Source organism: Myxocyprinus asiaticus, chromosome 11 (genome assembly GCF_019703515.2).
Source record: "Myxocyprinus asiaticus isolate MX2 ecotype Aquarium Trade chromosome 11, UBuf_Myxa_2, whole genome shotgun sequence".
NCBI lineage: Eukaryota > Metazoa > Chordata > Actinopteri > Cypriniformes > Catostomidae > Myxocyprinus > Myxocyprinus asiaticus.
The window spans coordinates 26,508,309-26,529,467 of NC_059354.1; the positions used below are offsets into that span (position 1 = coordinate 26,508,309).

General features: G+C 37.5%; 2 protein-coding genes across 2 annotated transcripts; one reads left to right on the plus strand and one right to left on the minus strand.

Moving 5' to 3' along the window:
* Positions 1 to 2,642: 2,642 nt before the first annotated feature.
* On the minus strand, positions 2,643 to 11,013 carry LOC127448394 (mediator of RNA polymerase II transcription subunit 4-like). The gene is made up of 7 exons (XM_051710882.1): positions 10,872 to 11,013; positions 10,556 to 10,622; positions 8,061 to 8,231; positions 4,032 to 4,089; positions 3,728 to 3,814; positions 3,436 to 3,567; positions 2,643 to 3,260 (listed from the first exon to the last, which is right to left on the minus strand). Exons 2-7 carry the CDS (start codon positions 10,607 to 10,609, stop codon positions 3,088 to 3,090), a joined length of 675 nt encoding a protein of 224 aa, XP_051566842.1. The 5' UTR covers positions 10,610 to 10,622; positions 10,872 to 11,013; the 3' UTR covers positions 2,643 to 3,087.
* A 14-nt stretch (positions 11,014 to 11,027) lies between these two features.
* LOC127448390 (integral membrane protein 2B-like) lies at positions 11,028 to 20,137 on the plus strand. The gene is made up of 6 exons (XM_051710877.1): positions 11,028 to 11,240; positions 14,419 to 14,550; positions 14,936 to 15,136; positions 18,771 to 18,881; positions 19,011 to 19,161; positions 19,390 to 20,137. The coding sequence occupies exons 1-6, from the start codon at positions 11,160 to 11,162 to the stop codon at positions 19,476 to 19,478; spliced, it is 765 nt and encodes a 254-aa protein (XP_051566837.1). The 5' UTR covers positions 11,028 to 11,159; the 3' UTR covers positions 19,479 to 20,137.
* The last annotated feature ends 1,022 nt before the right edge of the window (positions 20,138 to 21,159 follow it).

Here is a 21,159-nt window from a genome sequence, read left to right on the forward strand (position 1 = left end):
TACTCGCTTTTGTGCAGCTGGTCTATCTGAAATTACTGCAGCATGGCAACACAACGTTTCCTCTTTCTTGGTCCAGCTCTTGAAAGAATACTACACATTTTCAATGGTCTGCATACATACTTTCTTTCTCAAGCAAAATGCCACAAGTTTGCACTAAACTTTGGATTGGCTTCACACTCAAGCAAACAGCCACTTTTAACCGTACACTGGAGATTGTAGAGCAAGACCATATATCAGACACAGAAGTGGCTTTGCACATCCATGATCTGAGAAAAGCCTTGCAGGCCAGGCTGGAGGAATCATTCATACCTTCTGACATTAAAAAGCAGCTGGATGCCCTGGTTGAAGCTGGTGACATGCGAGCGGATGATTTCTTTTGTGCAGTGAAAAACGTTTATTCAGCATCGGTGGATTACCTCCAAAATTGGAGCCGCTCATTGGAGAACACAGAAAAACTTGAGTGGGCCCTAATGAGAGAGTGGAAAGACATTCAGAGCAGCCTCACTTCTACTCCAGGATCCCCGCTCTCAGTTTGATTGATGAAACCACTCTCTTTGACGAGTGGGCTTGCGTGAAAAACATTGTCACTCGTTGCATCACTGAGTGGAATATGAACAAGACCGCTGTGTCTGAGAGATGGACAGATGTTTTTCGTGAGCTGAAGTGCAAGACCATCAACTTCAGAGTCTCAGTCAGAGTTTGTTTTATGCCAGCCTGGGACATCTGCATCAATGGAGCATGTGTTCTCATTAATGAAGGCAGCATGGACACCGGATAAATCTCGACTCATGTGTCATGAAGGCAATGCTTTTCATATGTCTTAATTTTGGACTGGACTGCTCTGCATTTTATGATGAACTCTTGAAAGACAAGCGCACACTGAGAAAAATTGCTACAGAGCACAAGGTGACAAGTTACAGATGCACCCTCTACTTCGCATTGATCTGCGCCTAGGTAAGGATATATCAATTTAATTTTTGCTGGGAGGGGGTTGTCCCATTTTCCACAAGCAGGAATCTGGTCACCCTACTAAATGTTAAAAATGGTAACTGTATACATCCCTACTCCAAACCCTGCCACTGCTTACAAAGACCTTATTCACGCTAGCGCCATCTTTTTAATAAGAACGACAGCTGTGAGGGATAGACTTACCATCACTTCAATGGCACGAATGTTATAAAGCTGTAATAAGCTCCTAGATCACATCAGATTTTCCACAACTCATGTTGTCTGGAGTTCTTTGTATAATGGATGTTCATGGACAGATATTCCAAGATATATCCTCTAACCTCTAAGAAGAATTTGTATTATTATTTTGTGATAATCAACATGGTGCAACAAATTCTTTCGTCTGAGATTAACTTGTATTAAAACTGAAACATGAGTCTGGAAAAACATGATTTTTATACATATTACGCATATTATAGGCACTGACAACATCCAATGTGACTTACGGTGCTTTATGGTAGCACAAGAGTAGGTGTTCAACTGGTTGTACTATGGTGTCCAAGTAGTGCTAATGCGCCATCTGGTAACCAATCTTGAGCATCACCAGCTCTTACACCCGTGAACCCAGCATGAAATCTTGTCTAATAATGCTTTAAAATCTTTCTATTTGGAACCAATAAGCTCAAACATTAAGCAGGGGGAGAATGTGTAAAAACCTTAATAAAATAACTGTATTCCAAATTGTGGTTAATTTAATTCGTAAAATCTAATGTGTGGATCAAAGTAGGAACTGAACTAATGCATGGAATGGCAATCTGGCACTGGCTGAGAACATGCTACACCATGTGCAATATAATGAGGAAGAGCCAAGAACCGATTCAGAAGTTTAGTGACACCATTTGATTGTTTTCTGCAGTGCTAAAGGTAAGGATATTAACAACAATAAGTTACTGGGATGCATGAGTTCAGGCATATTCAAGTACTTAAATGTGCACTCACTTTTTGTCATCTTGGACTTATAGTGACACCTAGTAGTGTGGATAGAGCATCATTCAAAATAAATAGTTTTCTGTTACATTGTAGAAATTCACAATCAGCCATGATTAATTTAATCCAAGAATGAAAGTGTCTAATAACAAGGCGGTTACTGAGATTAAGCAAGTAGTATTCAGCTGGTCATGTGATTCTAAAATGGCAGCACCCATTAGGGTGCCCCTGCCCCATGTAAAATAAAACAGATTTTATATGGTTACTGGTATGACTGGAGACCTCATCTCATGTGATCAGCCATAATTTTATGTTTCAAAATAACAGCTCATTTCTTTAGGACCAAAACTTTTGTAATGTGGAAAAAATTACAGAGTGCACCTTTAATAAAGCCTCTCTAGATTGTGTTCTATATATAAATATTTTTTTTATAAAAGCCCAGTATTAATAAATCTAAGATTACAGTCTATTCTGTCTCATACTATATACTGAATCCCATGAGCAAAGCCCTTAAACTGAGCACAAACAGTCACTGCAGATGTCAGAGGTCACTATAGTTATTGGAAGACTGAACTCAAAAGTTCACTTCAACCAAACACCTTCCTATAAAGCTATATACCTTTCACTTTTGTTCCTGAGAAAAACTATTTCAAAGCATACTACTATTCTGTTAGCTCAAAACAGGAATTTAAATCAAAAAGCTAACCATCATAAAAAAAAGTTTTATTTACAGTGTCTGAAAGTGAAAAGGTATTTACATTACTATTTATATTCCAGCCGTGTAAACCACAAATTTCAACATACTCATTTCCACTAGACTGCAAATATATGCAAATCAGCCTGTCACACTCCACACAATCAGGAAACGTCAGTGACTTTTATGAGGCCAGTGGGACTTTAGAATAATACAAACAAATGATAACTGTAGGCTTCTGTAAAATGGTTATAACAGTTATAATCATATTGATATTTCATATCCGGCCCAATAAAACTTGCAGAGAATGAAGAAAGGACAGGTGCAGTTCTGTGTAGATGATGCCATCTTCTGGATCTCCGGAATCACTGAGACGAGTTAAAATGATGAAGACATCGGACTTTCTCCAGACTATTACTCTGGTAACTGCCCGCACATCTTGCATGCAGCACACACACTCAGTCTGAGTCACTGCTGCTGCTGGAGGAATCTGTTGACATGGCCTCGACATCATCTTCATTTTCCTTGTTATGACCAGGTGGCTCAAGGCCAAAATCGTTGCCATGGCGAGGAGGCAGAATCCCCATGGAAACATCGGTGGACTGCCAAGGATACTGTGGGGTTAGCACATCTAAAAGGGAGAGGAGCACCAGTCATTTCCAAAACAAAAAACCTAAAGTGTACAAGTTTTTTCTTCAAGAACAACTCACCAGCACACAAAAAAAGTTACACTAACATTGAACAAGGAGGCAAAACTGGCTCAAAAGACATGCGCATACACACACTAAACAAAAGAGTGAACCTGCCTGGTAATCTTCCAGCAGCCAATGCATCTCCGGGCAGGTGTCCGTTCACTCCATTGGTGGACATGTTGCTCATGTGACCCAGCATTCCACTGCGCATTTCCAGATCAGTGGGGTACGGCCTGCGTGGGTCACCTACACACACACTCTCTCATAAGCGTTTAAAAATGCAACCAACATAAGCTGAACCGAGAAATTTTCAATTGTTTGGGTAATACTACACAAATCAGTCAGTTAGAGACCAAACCATGATGAATAGAGAACTGCAACATAATATAAATAACAGCATGTTTACCTGGAACCCAGTTAAGAGGAGCACAAACTGCATTACTGGCACTAATCCTGTGAGCATACTTGATAATCTCCTCTGAAGAAATACTCCCTAATGAAGAGAAAAACATTGAAAGAGCAAAAGGAAGAGAGAGTTAAAACAAAATGGTAACACCATTCATTTTTAACTACAACACAGTCTTTGCGATACTGTGGCAAGTCAATATGTAACAATATTTCACCAATGACTGTAAAAATGCTCCAATGGCACACATCTCTGTCTAATGACTGTATCACATCTATAGATCACTCAAACAGGATTTTAATACCTTTTCTGGCCTTTTCAATAGACTTCAGTTTCTCTTTGGCTTGGTAGACAGCAGTGGCCTGAAGATGGAGCGACAATGTTTATTTTCAGTTCAAAGTAATGATTTGATCACAAATATAGTATTAAACATTGTTCAAAGCAATAAAAATACATTTACAGCATTCTTCTATGGCATTTTTGTGATGGCAAAGGATCAATTTCCTTTAAAGTATATCAAATCAAATAAGTTTATTAACAGCACAGCATGCAGGAGTTATTGCTGATGATAAAACTTTATTTTTGCAAATGTTCGCAAAACAGTTATAAACAATGAAGTGTTTGAGAGTTGAATCCTAACACTATAGAGCTGTTCAGCCGTGACGTCAATTTGTAGGCGAACCTGGAAGTCTAATTCACCTTGGGTTCCCTTGGGATTTTCCTATGGAGTTTTTCAATTTATGACTAAAATAAGATCTGTGGTAAACATTACTTCACGATACGTGGACGTTTTGTTCTACAACATATATTACACAATTTTATACCTCAAACGTGAATTTTGAAGTCGCCGTATAATACCAAAAAAAAAAAAAGTATGCAATTCAATACGGCTTCAAAATTCATGTTTGAAATATAAAAGTGTTTAATACATGTTGTAGAACAATACGTCCACGTATCCTCAAGTAATGTTTACCACAGACCTTATTTTATTTATAAATCTAAAAGTCCCATTATAAAACCACATAGGAAAATCCTGAGGGAACCCATGGTGAATTCTCTTCCAGGTTTGTGGACTACTGTAACGAGGAGGAGGGCCAGGCCGGGCCGTGACTACACACGCCCGGCCCCCAATCGGGCTAATTAGCCGAGGAGAGGGATAAATGCAGCCGGATGCAGCAGTTTGGGAGAGAGAGAGAGCCACACGCAGCTGCCATGTGTGTGTTTGTTTGTGTCTTTTTGTTTTAATTTCTCATTAAAATATTTCTTTGACTGTTCAGCCGGTTCCCGCCGCCTCCTTGCCCTTTTTAACCCTGTTACAACTACAAACTGAACATCTATATTGTTTAGCAATGTTTAAAGCTGCATAAAAATTCCATCAAAAAGTGATGATATATTTTGGTTAGCTGAGTGCTGAAAGAACTCTGTATGATAGCAGACGTTTCATTGTTATTGAATTTATTGGTTTATTATTGGCAGGGGTGGAAAGAGTACTGAAAAATAATACTCAAGTAAAAGTACTGTTACTTCTTAAAAAATGTAGTTTGTGTAGAGTAATAGTACCTGTCCTAAAAACTACTCAAGTAAAAGAGTAGCTCATTTTAAAGTACTCATGAGTAGTGTGTACTGAGAACTGAGTTGCGAAAGCTATGCCCCTTTATAATAAAAACCCTATGCTGCAATTTAAAAATGTAGGACACATACCATAATTTACATTCCGTTTTAAGGCAGTTTGCCAGAAAAAAGAAAAAAAATATAGGTATTTTATAGGTGTTTGTGATTTACAACTTTTAAAATACATCAATGATCTATGATACTGTAAACACTACATGAATCTGATTTAAAAAAAAATAAAAGGGCGACATGATTACAGAAATTAAAAGATTGAAACGTTATTTTCAATATCATAATGTATGAAACAATTACATTAAAATCAGTTTATGTGTAGGGTCTAAATTTTCCTTAATGCCGACTGAGAGAGTTATTGTTGCACATAAAACATGTTCAAAACAATGCAAGGAATGCAAAAAAACAACACTACAAAAGCAGGGCCACTTGGCACGTCATGTCCCGCAAAATAGAGGCGATAGAGCAATTGTTTGGTACAGGGGCCAGATCGGGCTTTAAAGGAATAATTCACACAAAAATGAACATTCTCTCATCATTTAGTCACCCTTATGCCATCCCGGATGTGTATGACTTTCTTTCTTCAGCAGAACACAAATTAAGATTTTTAGAAGAATATTTCAGCTCTGTAGGTCCATAATGGCAAGTGAATGGATGCCAAAATTTTGAAGCTCCAAAAATCACATAAGTCAGCATAAAAGTAGCCTAATCCATGTGACTCCAGTGGTTAAATCCATGTCTTCAGAAGATATATGATAGGTTGTGTGAGAAACAGATCAATATTTAAGTACATTTTTACTATAAATTCTCCTCCCTGCTCAGTCAATCTCCACTTTCACTTTCTTCTTCTTTTGTTTTTGGTGATTCACATTCTTTATGCATATCACCATCTACTGGGCAGGAAGAATAATTTCTAGCAAAAATGGACTTAAATATTGATCTGTTTCTCACCCACACCTATCATATAACTTCTGAAGTCATGGATTTAACCATTGGAGTCATATGGATTACTTTTGTGCTGCTTTTTTTTTGGCATCCATTCACTTGGATTGTATGGACCTACAGAGCTGAAATATTCTTCTAAAAATTGTCATTTGTGTTCTGCTGAAGAAAGAAAGTCATACACATCTGGGATGGCTTGATGGGTGAGTAAATGATGAGAGAATTTTCATTTTTGAGTGAACTATTTCTTTAAGTAGCACATGGGGGGGCACATTGTCCTCCTTTTGAGATACAATGTTCCACATTGATTTAGTTCTTGTATCTTTTAAGCCCAGAAATAGTTGTGTTCTCATTCTAATGCATGATGCAAGTTTGTGACTGGTGGAATGCTCTTCCTGAAGTATTGCTCTACAAAGGTTGATACTTTTCTATAAGATATTAGAAAAAACTTGATAAAGGCGAAGCATAATTATAAAATATTTTTTCATCTCTACTTTCCTGGTAATTTATTATACAAATTAACACACTCTCTACATCAGGGATCGGTTTTATAAATAAAAAAATAAAAATAATAAAAAAAAGATATTATTAAAAATGTCACTGTTTTATTCTATTACATTAATACTTTTAAAGCTACTCAAGTTATTCAGCCAAAAGTAGTGAGTGGTTTTCTCATTTTCTTGTTATTGTTGTTTGATTAATAGCCTACTAGACAGTGCTCAATTCGGTTACAATTACACTTCAAGTCTGACATTTTTATGCAAATACGCTCTTTGCCTCACTGTTTACATTCACTTTATACCAAACCGACTGCATTTACATTAATGCCTCATCAAGACGGGCATTGGCGGAATCATGAAGTGTATTTGACCATTTAGGCACGTGCCGCATTAGCGCACAAACATTAGCCGCCTGTCAGCACGCAGCTACAGACATCAGGAAATAAAAAGTCAATCTTTTATATTTCAACTAGATCAACCAACCAGTGGTTGTCTTGCTATTGCGATCGATGTAATGAACACCCCTGTTCTAGATGTAGGACATAGGCTAAGTATAGAAAATTACTCAAAAGCATCGATATCGAGGACATCAATCTTTTTTTCAGATAAACATCAAGATTGTTTTATCGCCCAGCCCTATTGATAACATTGCCTTAATCTCTCACATCAACCCAATAATCTCAGTGATAGATAGTTAAATTACAGGCTATGTTATAGACACAAAATCCAGTAAGCAGAAATATGAAATTGACCTTGATATGTTTCTTAAAATTAGAGGCAGGATTAATGCTGATATCTGGCTTGAGCAAGTTAAACTCACGACACAATCAAGCAACTGGCCTTTTTCACTGCGAAAAGTTCTTCCAGGTGCGACCGTGATTTTCAGGTGTTGAAATGTGTTTGAGGCATCCTCCACATCCATAACAAATGTCGCCTGATCTACAGCTGCCGTTCAAGTTTTTTACGTGTGATTTGATTTGACGGGAGTCATGAGACTCTCCCTAACCAATCATGTCGATAGATAAAAATAAAATCAGGAATGGGAAGTAGCGAACACAGACGGTGGGATAGCACATTAAAAGTACAGTTACAGCACTTAAAATGTACTCAAGTAAAAGTATACAATTTTAAACGTACAATTTAAACATACAGTTATAAAAGTACAATTCATGGGAAAAAACTACTTAATTACAGTAACGTGAGTATTTGTAATTTGTTACTTTACACCCCAATTATTGGTAAATTATTACAGGCTCATGGTGACTCACCAGTATATGCTCCACCTCTTTGAGTTGTTTCTGGAGCTGCTGGATATCACTGTCTCTCTTCTCAACTTCCTTCTCCAGTGTCTGCATCTCTTGGTGCACTCTTCCCTGCTCCACTGCCATCTGCAACAACTCCTGAAACTCTTTATCTCTCTGCACTAACAGCTCCAAAATCTGCTCACAAAATTAGCATACAGTCACTGCAGGGCAGTTAATTGCCTTCTAATTGTGCATTCTTTAATGGTTCATTTTCCAATGACTAAAATTAAGTGTTTTGGAATGGTAATCAACTAAGTTTTACTGCAGTCCAAGAACGTAATTATTTAAATCTCGCTCAGTTTAATAGGCTTACTGGAATTTGATCAATATTGAAGCTGGTAGTACATTTATGTGATGATAAGTTAAAGACTATGAAAATGTAACAGTGAAAGTAGTCAAGTAGATGAGGCACTCAAAGTATTCTTTTATTTGGATGTTTCTAGCATTGACATCAAATTACAGGTAATTTATCTTGATACTTCAACCTCAAAACTCTCAGGATTGATCATCTAATTCTGCCAAAGGAAATGTAAACAAAGACTGTCTGTCTTGACTTGAAGACCATATAGTCTCAGTGCATTTTCTGCATCACCTCAGTCACTAATTGAATATATTCTGTCAGACAGACTCTGTCATAGATGCCTGGTTGATGACACATGTAACAAATTATTTTATTTATTTTTTGGTTCCTGGGTAGTAAGTGTTATTTCCTAATTGCTTATGCCTCAAAAGTACAGAAAATGGCTATTATTCCCCACAAACTTTGCTTTTGTGACCAGAACAGTAATATTTTAAAATGTACCTATTTTCCAGAACATTCCAGATAGATTCAGTGCTGAGTAAACTTGGAGTAACTTCTAGAACTTTATAGAAATTTCCAGTAATATAAATAGTAGTATAAATACAGGGGCCTTAAGCCCACCAGTGCAGTTTAGTTCCAGCTGCCTAAGTGGATACATATCTGCATTTTTCTGAGATGGCATCAAGAGGCTACAAGCATTCGGCAGATGCATTTTGCTATGTCTGCGGCCAATTTACCAAGACGAAAAAGTACTCCGTGGAAGCATCTGGTAAGATATGTGAGGCCTACAAGTCATATTTCGGCATGCCTGTCGGGGATCAAGACAAACCCTCGGCACCTCATTTCACCTGCGAGCACTGCAAAAAAACTCTGGAAGGTAAGATGGACAATTGTTGCTCGGAAGTTTATGTTATAAACATTTTTAATTTTTACAATTGTAAAAGTTTTTAATTTTAAAATGTTTTACAATTTTCAATGTTACTGAAAAAAATATATCATATATGAAAAAATGTTGCGAGAATCTTTTACACATTAGTCATAGGTGAAATAAATTTATTTTTGTAGGATGGTACAGAGGGGAAAAGAGAGCCATGAAGTTCTCTATCCCAAGAATTTTGCGGGAACCCACTGACCACTCAAGCAACTGCTACTTCTGCATGGTGGACTCTTCCAAATGTCGGACTGGCAAGAATGCACCTGCTATCACGTATCCGGACCTTCCTTCATCCATCGCCCCGGTGCCACACTGCCATGAGCTCCCCATACCCACTCCTCCGGAGAGAGAGCGAGGAAGACGTTGTAGATCCAGATGACAATTTCAGAGGTGGAGCTGAGGACAGAAACCCATACTGCCTCAACCAAAAAGACCTCAACGACTTGATTAGAGATCTTGGTCTCACCATGTCCAATGCCGAGCTTTTGACATCTAGGCTCAAGCAGTGGAACTTGTTGGATGAAAGTGTGCAAGTCGCAGATCAGAGGAAGCGTCACCAACCTTTTCCCAGCTTCTTCACCCATCAAGTTGGGTTCTGCTTCTGCCACAATGTGACCAGTCTGTTCGAGGCAATCGGAATCGCCTGTAACCAGAATAAGTGGCGCCTCTTCATTGACAGCTCATCCAGGAGCCTCAAAGCCGTGCTGCTCCATAATGGTAACAAGTACATGTCTCTTCCCCTGGCTCACTCGGTGCACCTCAAAGAGGATTACAACAGCATCAAGACCTTGCTGGACACCTTGAAGTATGATGAGTACATTTGGGGGCTGATTCGTGAAAGTGATTTACAGTATAATCGTAAATCTCGAAAAACTATTCGCTTCTAAATCTTTTGTAGTCATTTTTGTTTTACTTTAGTATAAATACATATACATTTGAATTCATATGTTGTTGTTTTTCTGACTTTAAATGAACGAAAAAAAAAAAAAAACACACAAATTTGCCCGTTTTCTCATTGGAAATTGGTACATTTCAAAATATCACTGTCCTGGTCACAAAAGCAATGTTTGTGGGTTATAATAGCCATTTTCTATACTTTTGAGGCATAAGCAATTAGGAAATAACATTTACTACCCAGGAACAAAAATTGTGTTACATAGTGTGATAAATTGCATTTCTGTGTGATGTTTATGCCTCAGTCTGCATAAACACTGGTTCTCTCACCTGTGTCTCCTCTCCAAGGTGGGGCAGCTTCTGTGTCCTGGAAAGTGCCAACATCTCTATCAGCTCTCTGCAATAGACACAAGAGAGCCAAAGAAAAGCTCGATGTAATCAGTCACTGCTGTAGTGTAAAGTGATTTACGTATTATTAGGAGTGAAATAGGAGAGACGTATTCCTTTTAACAACAAGGTACATATGTAATAAAAACAAACATAGTCTTTCTTTTTCACAATTATTAGCCTCATTTATAACTCAACAATCAGTTTATTATCACCAGCTCAAAACTTCACACATAAAAAACAATATTTGGAAACAAACCTGGATAAAACGTCAATATTATCCAGAGCAGATAACAGCTTTTCTTTCGTGGGTTTCTCTGCCACCAGCGTGACTGTTCCCCTCAGGTGCGCATGCGTGAGAAATAAAGCGTAATCACGTGAATCAGAGCACAACGACACCTGCTGGCTGAAAGACCGCAGCACATTAACTAACCCGCTGTAAAACAGTGTTGCTGCTGATCAGCGATCAGGAAACGAAACAACTGCATTTACAGTCTCGCTCCTCTTCTGTCGTCTGTTGTTTTGCCCGAGAATAAGAGTTTTCATCATGGTCAAAGTATCTTTTAACACGGCTCTCGCCCAAAAGGATCCAAAGAAGGACAGTGAGACTCTCATTCCCGATGCCCAGGTAATGTTGTTACTGACAAACCGAGAAGTATACATACAACACTTCCATGGAATTGCGTTTATTAGGAGTATTTCTATTGTTTTCGCATCTTAATGAAGTCCTTTAATCGAAAATTACAGTTTTAAAGCTCTTCCAAAGCTTTGAAAGAAGCAGAGTGTCTGACATGCAGAAGTGAAGTGTACGTCTTTTTCCGCTGAAGTTTGTGTATCAGGAAAGTCTTGGATCGGTTCAGAGTCCCAAAACAGTGTTGTAAAATGGCTGTCAAAGATGGACAATTTAATTTTACTTCTCTGTATATACTCTTACAAAATGCAGCTACTATGGTAACCATAGTTTGCGCAAAAAAAATCAAATAAACAATGTGTTGTTACTTCTGTTAAACCATTATAAATAATATAAATATGATATCTCTTTCAAACAGTGTAAGTGACTTTTAGAATATTTAATCCTCATTTCTTTTTTCTTTTTTTTTTTTTTTTAAGATAGTTGTGGTGAATATCACCTTTCCACGGGTTTTCTTGTCTTAACAACTATGAAAATCTGACGGAAACTATGGTTACCAGTGTAAATGTGTGTAAGGGCATGCATATATAAATAACCATATAGTATTTTCCTGATACTGTCAGGTATGTGAGAAACCTTATTTTTCTTAAGAACAGACTGTAACAAAATCGCATTCAAGGCTGTACTGAACTGCGTGCGTGCGTGCTTGCGTGTGTGTGTGTGTGTGTGTGTGGGTGGGGGGTTAGGTTCTGTAAGGGGAAGTGGTAGTGTTGTTACCAGCAGAATGGGAGATCCTCACAAGTATAGGGGTGTACTGTGTGTTTTCATGTAACTGTTCTCTCATCATTTATTCCTCAGTGTGTTTTTTTCAAACCCACATAACTTTCTTGTTTCGAGGAAAACAAAAGGAGATTGAGAGCACAGTCACATGATTCAAACTTCATAACAATTAAACATGTTCCAGAATAGAGTTAGTTCAGCTGTTTTTCATGGCAGCCCGTGATATGTGGTTAAACTTTAAAACATTATACACCGATCAGCCACAACATTAAAACTACCTGCCCAACATCAACAAGATGTTTCCATCCATAGAACTGCTACTCACAGGAAGTTTTTTTGTTTTTGGCCCCATTCTGAGTATTTCTAGAGACTGTTGTGTGTGAAAATTCCAGGAGATCAGCAGTAACAGAAATATTCAAACTATCTCGTCTGGCACCAACAATCATGCCACGGTCGAAATTCCCCATTCTGATTGTTGATGTGAACATTAACTGAGCTCCTGACCCATATCTGCATGATTTTATGCACTGCACTGCTGCAACACGATTGGCTGATTAGATAATCGCATGGATGATTGTTGGTGCCAGACGGCCCGGTTTGAGTGTTTCTGTAACTGCTGATCTCCTGGGATTTTCACACACAACAGTCTGTAGAATTTACTCCGAATGGTGCCAAAAATAAAAACATCCAGTGAGCATCAGTTCTGTGGACGGAAATGTCTTGTTGATGAGAGAGGTCAACAGAGAATGGCCAGACTGGTTCGAACTGATAAATTCTACGATAACTCAGATAACCGCTCTGTACAATTGTGGTGAGAAGAATATCATCTCAGAATGCTATTCTGATATGCGGGTTGGCGATGTTTTGGCGGCACAAGGGGGACCTACACAATATTAGGCAGGTTTTAATGTTGTGGCTGTGAAAATCAGTGAGAGCTTTTCATGGGTTGTAAAAGACAAATATAAAAAGCAAGAGACACTTGCTTTTTTTTTTTTTTCTCAACCATTTGTCACACTTGTTCTTCAGCCATTTCTGTCTGTCTAAATAGACTTTGTCTGAACCCAGTTACTCTGTGTTCATTTATAATGTGGTGCAGGGTCAGGCTCTGTTCTGACTTGTTGCCTTTTCACAGTACAGGCAGTCCTTAGTATCTGAGATTGGATTAAACATGGGAAATTTGTATCTGTACCCATCAAATAATATTCATATTTCATTTTCTGGTTATGTGAAAACTCACTCTGTGCAGCTTGATCTCCCATTGGCCTGTTCTTGTATATCAAGCCTTGTTTATTTGCGGGTGACTTATTCACTTTTGTGGCTCACAAACAAACAAAACATTGTTTCTCTCTGTTCATTCTTCTCAAGACAGATGTGTTGTAGCCAGAGTCTTCCTGTTTCATACATATTATAAAGATTAATTCTTCCATAAATTCAGCTCCAACATTTTATTTCAGCTAGAATCTGAAAAATTGTTCAAACTTCTTTAGTGTCCTCAATATAAAACACGGTCTTTTAGAAACTGCAGGCTGTACATTTTAAATGCATATATTGTTGTTTCTTCAACTTCGAGCACTTTCATGTCCCATAATCTAAACAAAGAGTAAAATAAAGATAAACCATTTCAATATTTATTGTGTGAAAATGATTTCAAAAGTGATTTTTTCAAAAGTGTCCCACAGTTGTGGCGTCATTGACACTCCAGACAATTTTGCCCATAAATAAAAAATAATTCAAGTTAGTGCACTTAACTAGCCAAAGTGAATTAAAGTTTCAGTGAAGAGTATGCTTGAGATGAAATACATCTCAAGTGTTGTTTGAAGAAAAAGTAAATATCGCCTGCAGAATACTTTTATTGGGTGTCATTTCCAGTAAAGCTGTAATTGTGCCAAATTTATACAAAGAGTGTTAATATTATGTAATTGCGTGTATTTGAGATACATAAAATGTTAGCAATGAAATTAGCCTTAGCCATTTTGTTTTATAAAAGTAAAAAATGTAATTTCCAAAACGGTAATTTCCACCACAGAATTCTAAACACAACACAGAATTTGGGATGCGGTGGAAATGACACTGTGGTGGGGAAAAAAGACAAAACGGACATTAACCTCCTGTGATGCACATACATACACTATTGGACATTGTTAGTGGACAATTAAATAAACTAGTGAGAGAGTGAAAAATGTATTAACAATACTTTCTAGAAATCCACAGTGCTAAAAGTGAAGTTCAAGAAACACCCGCATCTGCTGAAAGCACATTTTGTCAACATTTTATTACACTAGCACATAGATAACCTAAAATGGACTACATGGACTAAAAAAGCCACAAAACTATCATTTTAATTTCATGGGATCTTTGTGGGAAGAAATCATAATTTCTGTCATTGTTCCTTTAGGATCCTGAGGCTGCAGCTTTTGTGCATCAGCAATCAAAGGTGTGGTGCTGGTGCTTCTGTCTGGGATTGGCTCTTGTACTTTCTGGTGTTATAGTGGGAGGAGCTTACCTGTATAAGTACTATGTGCTAGAGGTGAGTAATTATCGTGTACCATGGCAGTGTCAAAATCAAAACTTGATAACATCTAACATGCTCAAACATCTCATCATGCATTACTGTTGATCTTTATTTGAATCAATTTCAGTAATGTCATACTGCCAGTTTGACCCATGTAAAACAGGAAAAAGAAGAAGTTATAGTTCTGTTCCTGGAAATCAGTGTTATTTTGGTTCTTTTTTTTTTTTTCCAGAAACCTGACACATGCTTCTCCATTTGTGCTCTTCAGCCTACACAATAAGCACATCATTGATTTCACTTTGAAAAGCATAGATTTTGATAGACCATTGAGATGAGGGAAAAGAACCAACAGTTCATAAACATGCTTGTGTTCATGCAATGTCTATTTTTAACCCCACAGGAGGAGCGGGTGTTTGTCTGTGGGATGAAATACATTGAGGAAGACTATGATTTGGATGGGGAGGTGGAGGTGGGGGTACCACTGAAGTTGATTGAGGAGAATTTGTGCATTTTGGAGGACGATGAAGTAGAGCTCATCACAGTCCCAGTCCCTGAGTTCAGAGACAGCGATCCAGCAAACATCGTGCATGACTTCAACATGGTGCGGAAATACAAGCAGACACACACAAACACAGATGTCTGTTGGATGAAAATATACACACAGTCTTGGCTATCTGCTTGTTTTCTCTGCCCCTTAAAGTTATTTGACTGGATTAGCCTGATCATTTTAAAGGGGCCATACACATCCTAGTTAAATGTTTCCCTAAAGTCCACTTATAAATGTTAGTCAAGACTTCTTACATGAACACATTTGTTTTTAATTCAGTTTTACATGACCATTTTCCATCTGATGTCTGATCTTCATACCGTGCCTACAATTCAAGCAAGCAGTCAGTACGTTTACATGCTTTTTATTTATTTTTTTTTGCTTAGTCAAGCTAGTCTTTGTCTGTCCAAGTATACATGACACAATGCGTAATAGAATATTTGAAGGAAGGACGAAAAATATGCAAAGATAAAAACACGTGGGATGCCAGCTTTCTACCAATTAAATTCAATATATTTTATTTTGTGATTTAATGACTTGATTAAAGGGACATTCTAAAACAGAAAAGGCTTAACGTTACTTAATATACTAAGACATTAAGAATTTTTCATGTTAAGCATTTAACTAAACCTGTATTGTTTTGCATTAAGAGAGTCCATCTCTTTCAGAATGAGCACTGACAAATGTAATGGAACATAATGCCATATCATCAATAAGTGTGTTTACTGGTGTTTTATTGTGACTTTATTTACTTTCACAGGAATCACAAGGGTGGGAAACAATTATCATGTACTCAAATGTCATATTTTTGACAACAAGCTGCTATTTTAATACTCCTGTTTTTGACGGAAAATGCGACAGAAGACAGGCACAAGTTGTCATTCAGCCCATTTACGTGCACACCAGTAAGCTGATAACTCCCATAAATTAATTTTAAAAAATCAGACAAAGCAAGAAACCCGTGTTTAAATGAGATTTGAAGTAATCAAGTAATTCTCTGCTTTTTTCTTCAAACTAGGAAGAGGCATATTAAAAACAAATACCGAAACGTTCTCAGCTCTTTGAGAGTTAGACGCTAAAATACGTGACAAGCTGCGTCCCGTATGGATTTAATATGAATCGCAATTCTGTTCGCTTAAATACTGGAGGGTTGGCAACCCTAGTTGTGCATCACCTGTCTTGTGCACAACAACGATGCTAATGATAGTCCGATTAATCATGTTATCAAGATCTCTTAGTCCAATTTCACACAAAACGCACTTGTACGATTTCAGTCGGACTAAAGCATTGATATTTATATATAATTTTAAAAGTGTCATGTATAGATCAGCTATAGATCTCGCGCTCTTTGCTTTCAAATTACATACTGTACATAACTTTAAGCTAGGGTGACCAGATTCCTGCTTGTGGAAAACGGGACAGCCCCCTCCCATCAAAAATGAAATTAACGTATCCTTACCTAGGTGCAGATCAATACTAAGTAGAGGGTGCATCCACATCTGTAACTTTTGTCACATTGTACTTTTCGCTGGCAGCAGTTTTTCTCAGTGTGCACTTGTCTTTCAAGAGTTTATCGTAAAATGCAGAGCAGTCCAGTCCAAAATTAAGACGTATGAAAAGCATTGCCTTCATGACTGTTACAATGAGTCGAGATTTATCCGGTGTCCATGCTGCATTCATTAATGAGAACACACGCTCCACATATGCAGATGTCCCAGGCAGGCATAAAACAAACTCCACGACCTTAGCTAAGACTCCAAAGTTGATGGTCTTACTCTCCAACTCACGAAAAACATCTGTCCATCTCTCAGACACGGCCGTCTTGTTCATGTTCCACTCACACACAAGTGACAATGTTTTTTATGCAAGCCCACTCATCAAAGAACGTGGTTTTGTCAATCAAACTGAGAGCAGGGATCCTGGAGTAGAAGTGTTCGAGGCTGCTCTGAATGTCTTTCTACTCTGGGATGTCTCTCATTAGGGCCCACTCAAGTTTTTCTGTGTTCTCCAATGAGTGGCTCCAATTTTGGAGGTAATCCACCGATGCTGAATAAAGGTTTCTCACTGCACAAAAGAAATCATCCACTTGCATGTCACCAGCTTCAACCAGGGCATCCAGCTGCTTTTTAATGTCAGAGGGTATGAATGATTCCTCCAGCCTGGCCTGCAAGACTTTTCTCAGGTCATGAATGTGCAAAGCTATGGCTGTGCACAACAGAATAATAAGCAAAAAGTCCTTCACTTGCATGTACCTTGTCAGATTCGGAACTTTGCTTAAAAAAAAAAATCGCTAACACTTGTGGCACACTTACTTTTAGCAGCATCCACATGCTTTTTTGTATGAACATGCTGCGCGATGTTGGTGCGGCCTCCATGGGCGATGGAAAAGCGAGCTCCACAAATCTTCCACCTCATTTTACTAGGCTCTGTCTGTGACTCCTTTTTTAGAAATGTAAACTCTTTTTGAAGATCCTCATTAAATGTACATGCACACTTCCTTGACATTTTTCCAGACCCAATTTCATCTGTGTGCTCTTTCAAACTGACTCTTCAATCAGTTCACTAACTGGACGTCTATTGATAGGGGATTGTGATTAGATAGTTTAATTCAATCATGTACTTCAAATAACAAGGTGTAATTTTATTGGTTTTACAAGCCGTATCCTTGGCTACCTTTGATTAGAATACTCACGTGACTGAGAAAGCCACATAGCCAATAGAGAAATTTTAGGAGAGGGGAAATATGGGACAAAACACGATTTTTTCAGAACAAGTAGGGACACTAGAAAAAGTGCTTAAGTACAGGACTGTTCCCGGGAAACGGGATGTCTGGCCAACATACTTAAAGCTTAATTGCATCACTCAAGGCCAGCTAGAAGGCCTTGACTGAGACATGTCCTAAAGACCACACCCACCAACAACAAATTTGATTGGCTGATAAATCTGACAATCTGACTTCAGATGCCTATTTTCTGCACGGTTGAGGGATTCTGTAGAAATTCTGAAGGCCTGACGGGGTGGAATTCCGACTCACACGCTGCTGTGAAACAGCCGTCACACTTCGCTTGTAAGCATCAGGGTATAAATTCTGATTAGATACATTTTTAATTTTTTGCTCTTTGTAGATGAATTAGGAGTGGAAATGAAAGTGAATGAGAATGAAAGGATGAAAAAATATTTCTTTATTAGGCATGTTAGGCCAGCAGAGAAGGCTTTGCTGGACCTGAAAATTCACCACTGCGTTTTAAAAAGACAAATTATTGTATTTGTGTGACTGAAATTGAACTTTTAAAATGCATGTAAACGTACTGTGTCGCAACAGAATTAGATTGCTAATCTTTTCAGACAAAATAAGCATCAACTCTTTGAAAATCCTGTTTTCCATGGTACAAACCATTTGGGATAAGTATGCTGATTACACAAAAGTGCTTGTAACAGGAAAACAGTGGAAGCCAGAATTCAAATGTGTTAAGGGCTGAGACATCTGATAGTATTAAATAATGGGTTTTTCAATGACTGATTCTTAAAATTTGGTCCTCCCCTTGAAAGATATTTGCTTACATCCTCATTTATAAAAATACAGAAAAATATCATTATAATCTTATAATAATATAATATATATATAATATAGTCTTAGTATCTGTCTATTTCCTGGCAAATAACTTTGTGTGTCATTCTGTGCTATCAGAGGCTGACTGCTTATCTCGACCTAAATCTGAACAAGTGCTACATCATTGCCCTGAACACCTCTATCGTCATGCCACCCAAGGACCTTTTAGAGTTTCTGGTTAACATCAAGGTATGCAGCCACAATAGTGCGAGGAGAACAGAGTGACTGTCTTTTACATGTGATTAAGTGGTTCTGATTAATGAAAGTTACTTTTATCTTTATCTTTTTTCTTTGTGTATGTGTGTGTGTGATTTGCAGGCAGGAACGTATCTTCCTCAGTCATACCTGGTGCATGAAGAGATGATGGTTACAGAGAAGCTGGAAAGCACCACTCAGCTGGGCTATTTCATTAATAACCTGTGCAAAGACAAAGACATGTACAGACTCCAGCGCAGAGACACCATACTTGGTAAATGTACAAACGCACACAAACACTTTGATCGGATTATGTTCACAGCAAGCGGTGTTAATGTCACTCCATATACATGTAATTTTCTCTCCTCAAGTTTACCAAGTGCATTTGAAATGTGTTAGCATACCAAAAACCCCACAGACACAATCAAGCTGTAATGTAAGAGGTTTTACATCATAGCTGCATACTTTCAAACTTCTGAAACCATATTCTGCTCCACTGTAGGTATACAGAAGCGTGAGGCTCTCAACTGCCTTAAGATCCGCCATTTTGAAAACAAGTTTGTCGTTGAGACCTTGATCTGCGAGCCCTGAGGATAAAGCATGTCAGCGAGCAGAGGAAAAGAGAGGGAGGAGAAATACACACAGGTCTTTGATACAATTGCAGCTTTTAAACTCTTTCTTCACTGCATTGAAAAGCTTTTCCTTTGTAGCTGTTTGTTTTCCATTCTTTTTAAAATCTTAAATGTGAAAATATAATTTTTCATTTTTCTTTTTTTTTCTGCACAAAGAAAATGGTGTGATATATTTGTGTTTGCATTGAAATACTAGTTTAATTTTAGTCTTAGAAATATTGCACACCAAAGACATAATAATAGAAATTGTATCAGGGTTAAGACAGAATGGGTAATGAAATACACAACTCAGACCATTTTCATATCTCTAAACAGTCTAAAACATTTTCTGTTACAACATCTGTTGTATTTAACATCTGCAACATCTACTGTATTTATTACCGACACTGTTGAAAGATAATAGCAAATGTGTGTGTAATCTGGATCACGTTGCAGCACTACCGTGAATTGAGTATAAATACAGTGCTTTGTTTTTGTACAAATACAAAACTAGAAAATCTAAAATCACAAAGATTTAAAATTGTGACTATTTTTATACGATATTGCCTCTATATTTGCTCATTTGTATATAACCTGTCAATGAAAAAGACCAATCATTAAATACAATTTTAATCTTTAGGCTTAAGTAATTTGTCTGAAAATATGTAATAAACTCCATGTACAATTTTTTTTTTTTGTCGTGATCTTGAGTGGAGTCCTATTATATACAGCTGCTCAGACATGTTATATATACAACTTTATTTATTGTGCATTGCGTTTGCTTAATTAAATGGGTTATTTGGAAAATGCAGCTCAGTAAATCAGTGTCTACATCTTTCAGTGAAATAGAACTGAAATGACTAATTAAAGTTTAAGCTCACTTAGTATTTCTGTCATTAAGGAGAACACGATAAATATTTCTTTCATAGGTGAATACTGGTAAAGAAACTTGCCATTATTTTGATTTGTGTTTTCCACCTGATAAATTGAACAATTGTGGTCCGATTCTTTAGAAACAGCTGAGCTCACTTTTCAGATACCTTACAACTTAATTAATAGTACGTTTGACAATGATTTTGAGGATGGACACACTCACATAGTAACATCAGTAGCCTGATGTGCATTTCTCCAAAAATGTAACAGACCAGAACAGCTGTGATTGGCCCACATTGTAACCAGAGACCCTCCACCAGCATGAAAAAAAAAAAAATATATATATATATATATATATCTCTATCTGAGGTAGCTTTGCATTATACGTGGACATCACAGAATGAGTTAAAGTCGCCCTCCATTGTGGTTTGGAAATAACATCACATCCTGTATAAAATGGCTTTTACAGATCTGTCGAGTAAAGTTCATTCAACATATTTATCAGTCAATAGCTCACATTTATCTCCCTTACTTGCCTTAAGGACATCATGTATGTCGGAGATGTCTAAATTAAAAACTAGTTCAGTTACATTTAGAGATAATGGGCAACTGCAAATGAATGAGTCAATCGAGCCCACCACACATTGGCAGCTGTTAATACATTTAATCATTTAATTTAAAAGGCAAATTGAAAAGGGGAAATTTTTTTGAAGACACTGGACTGAGACGTATCAATTTCAGCATTCATAAGCAAGATGGTTGACAGTATTTGTGACCTGTAGACCTTA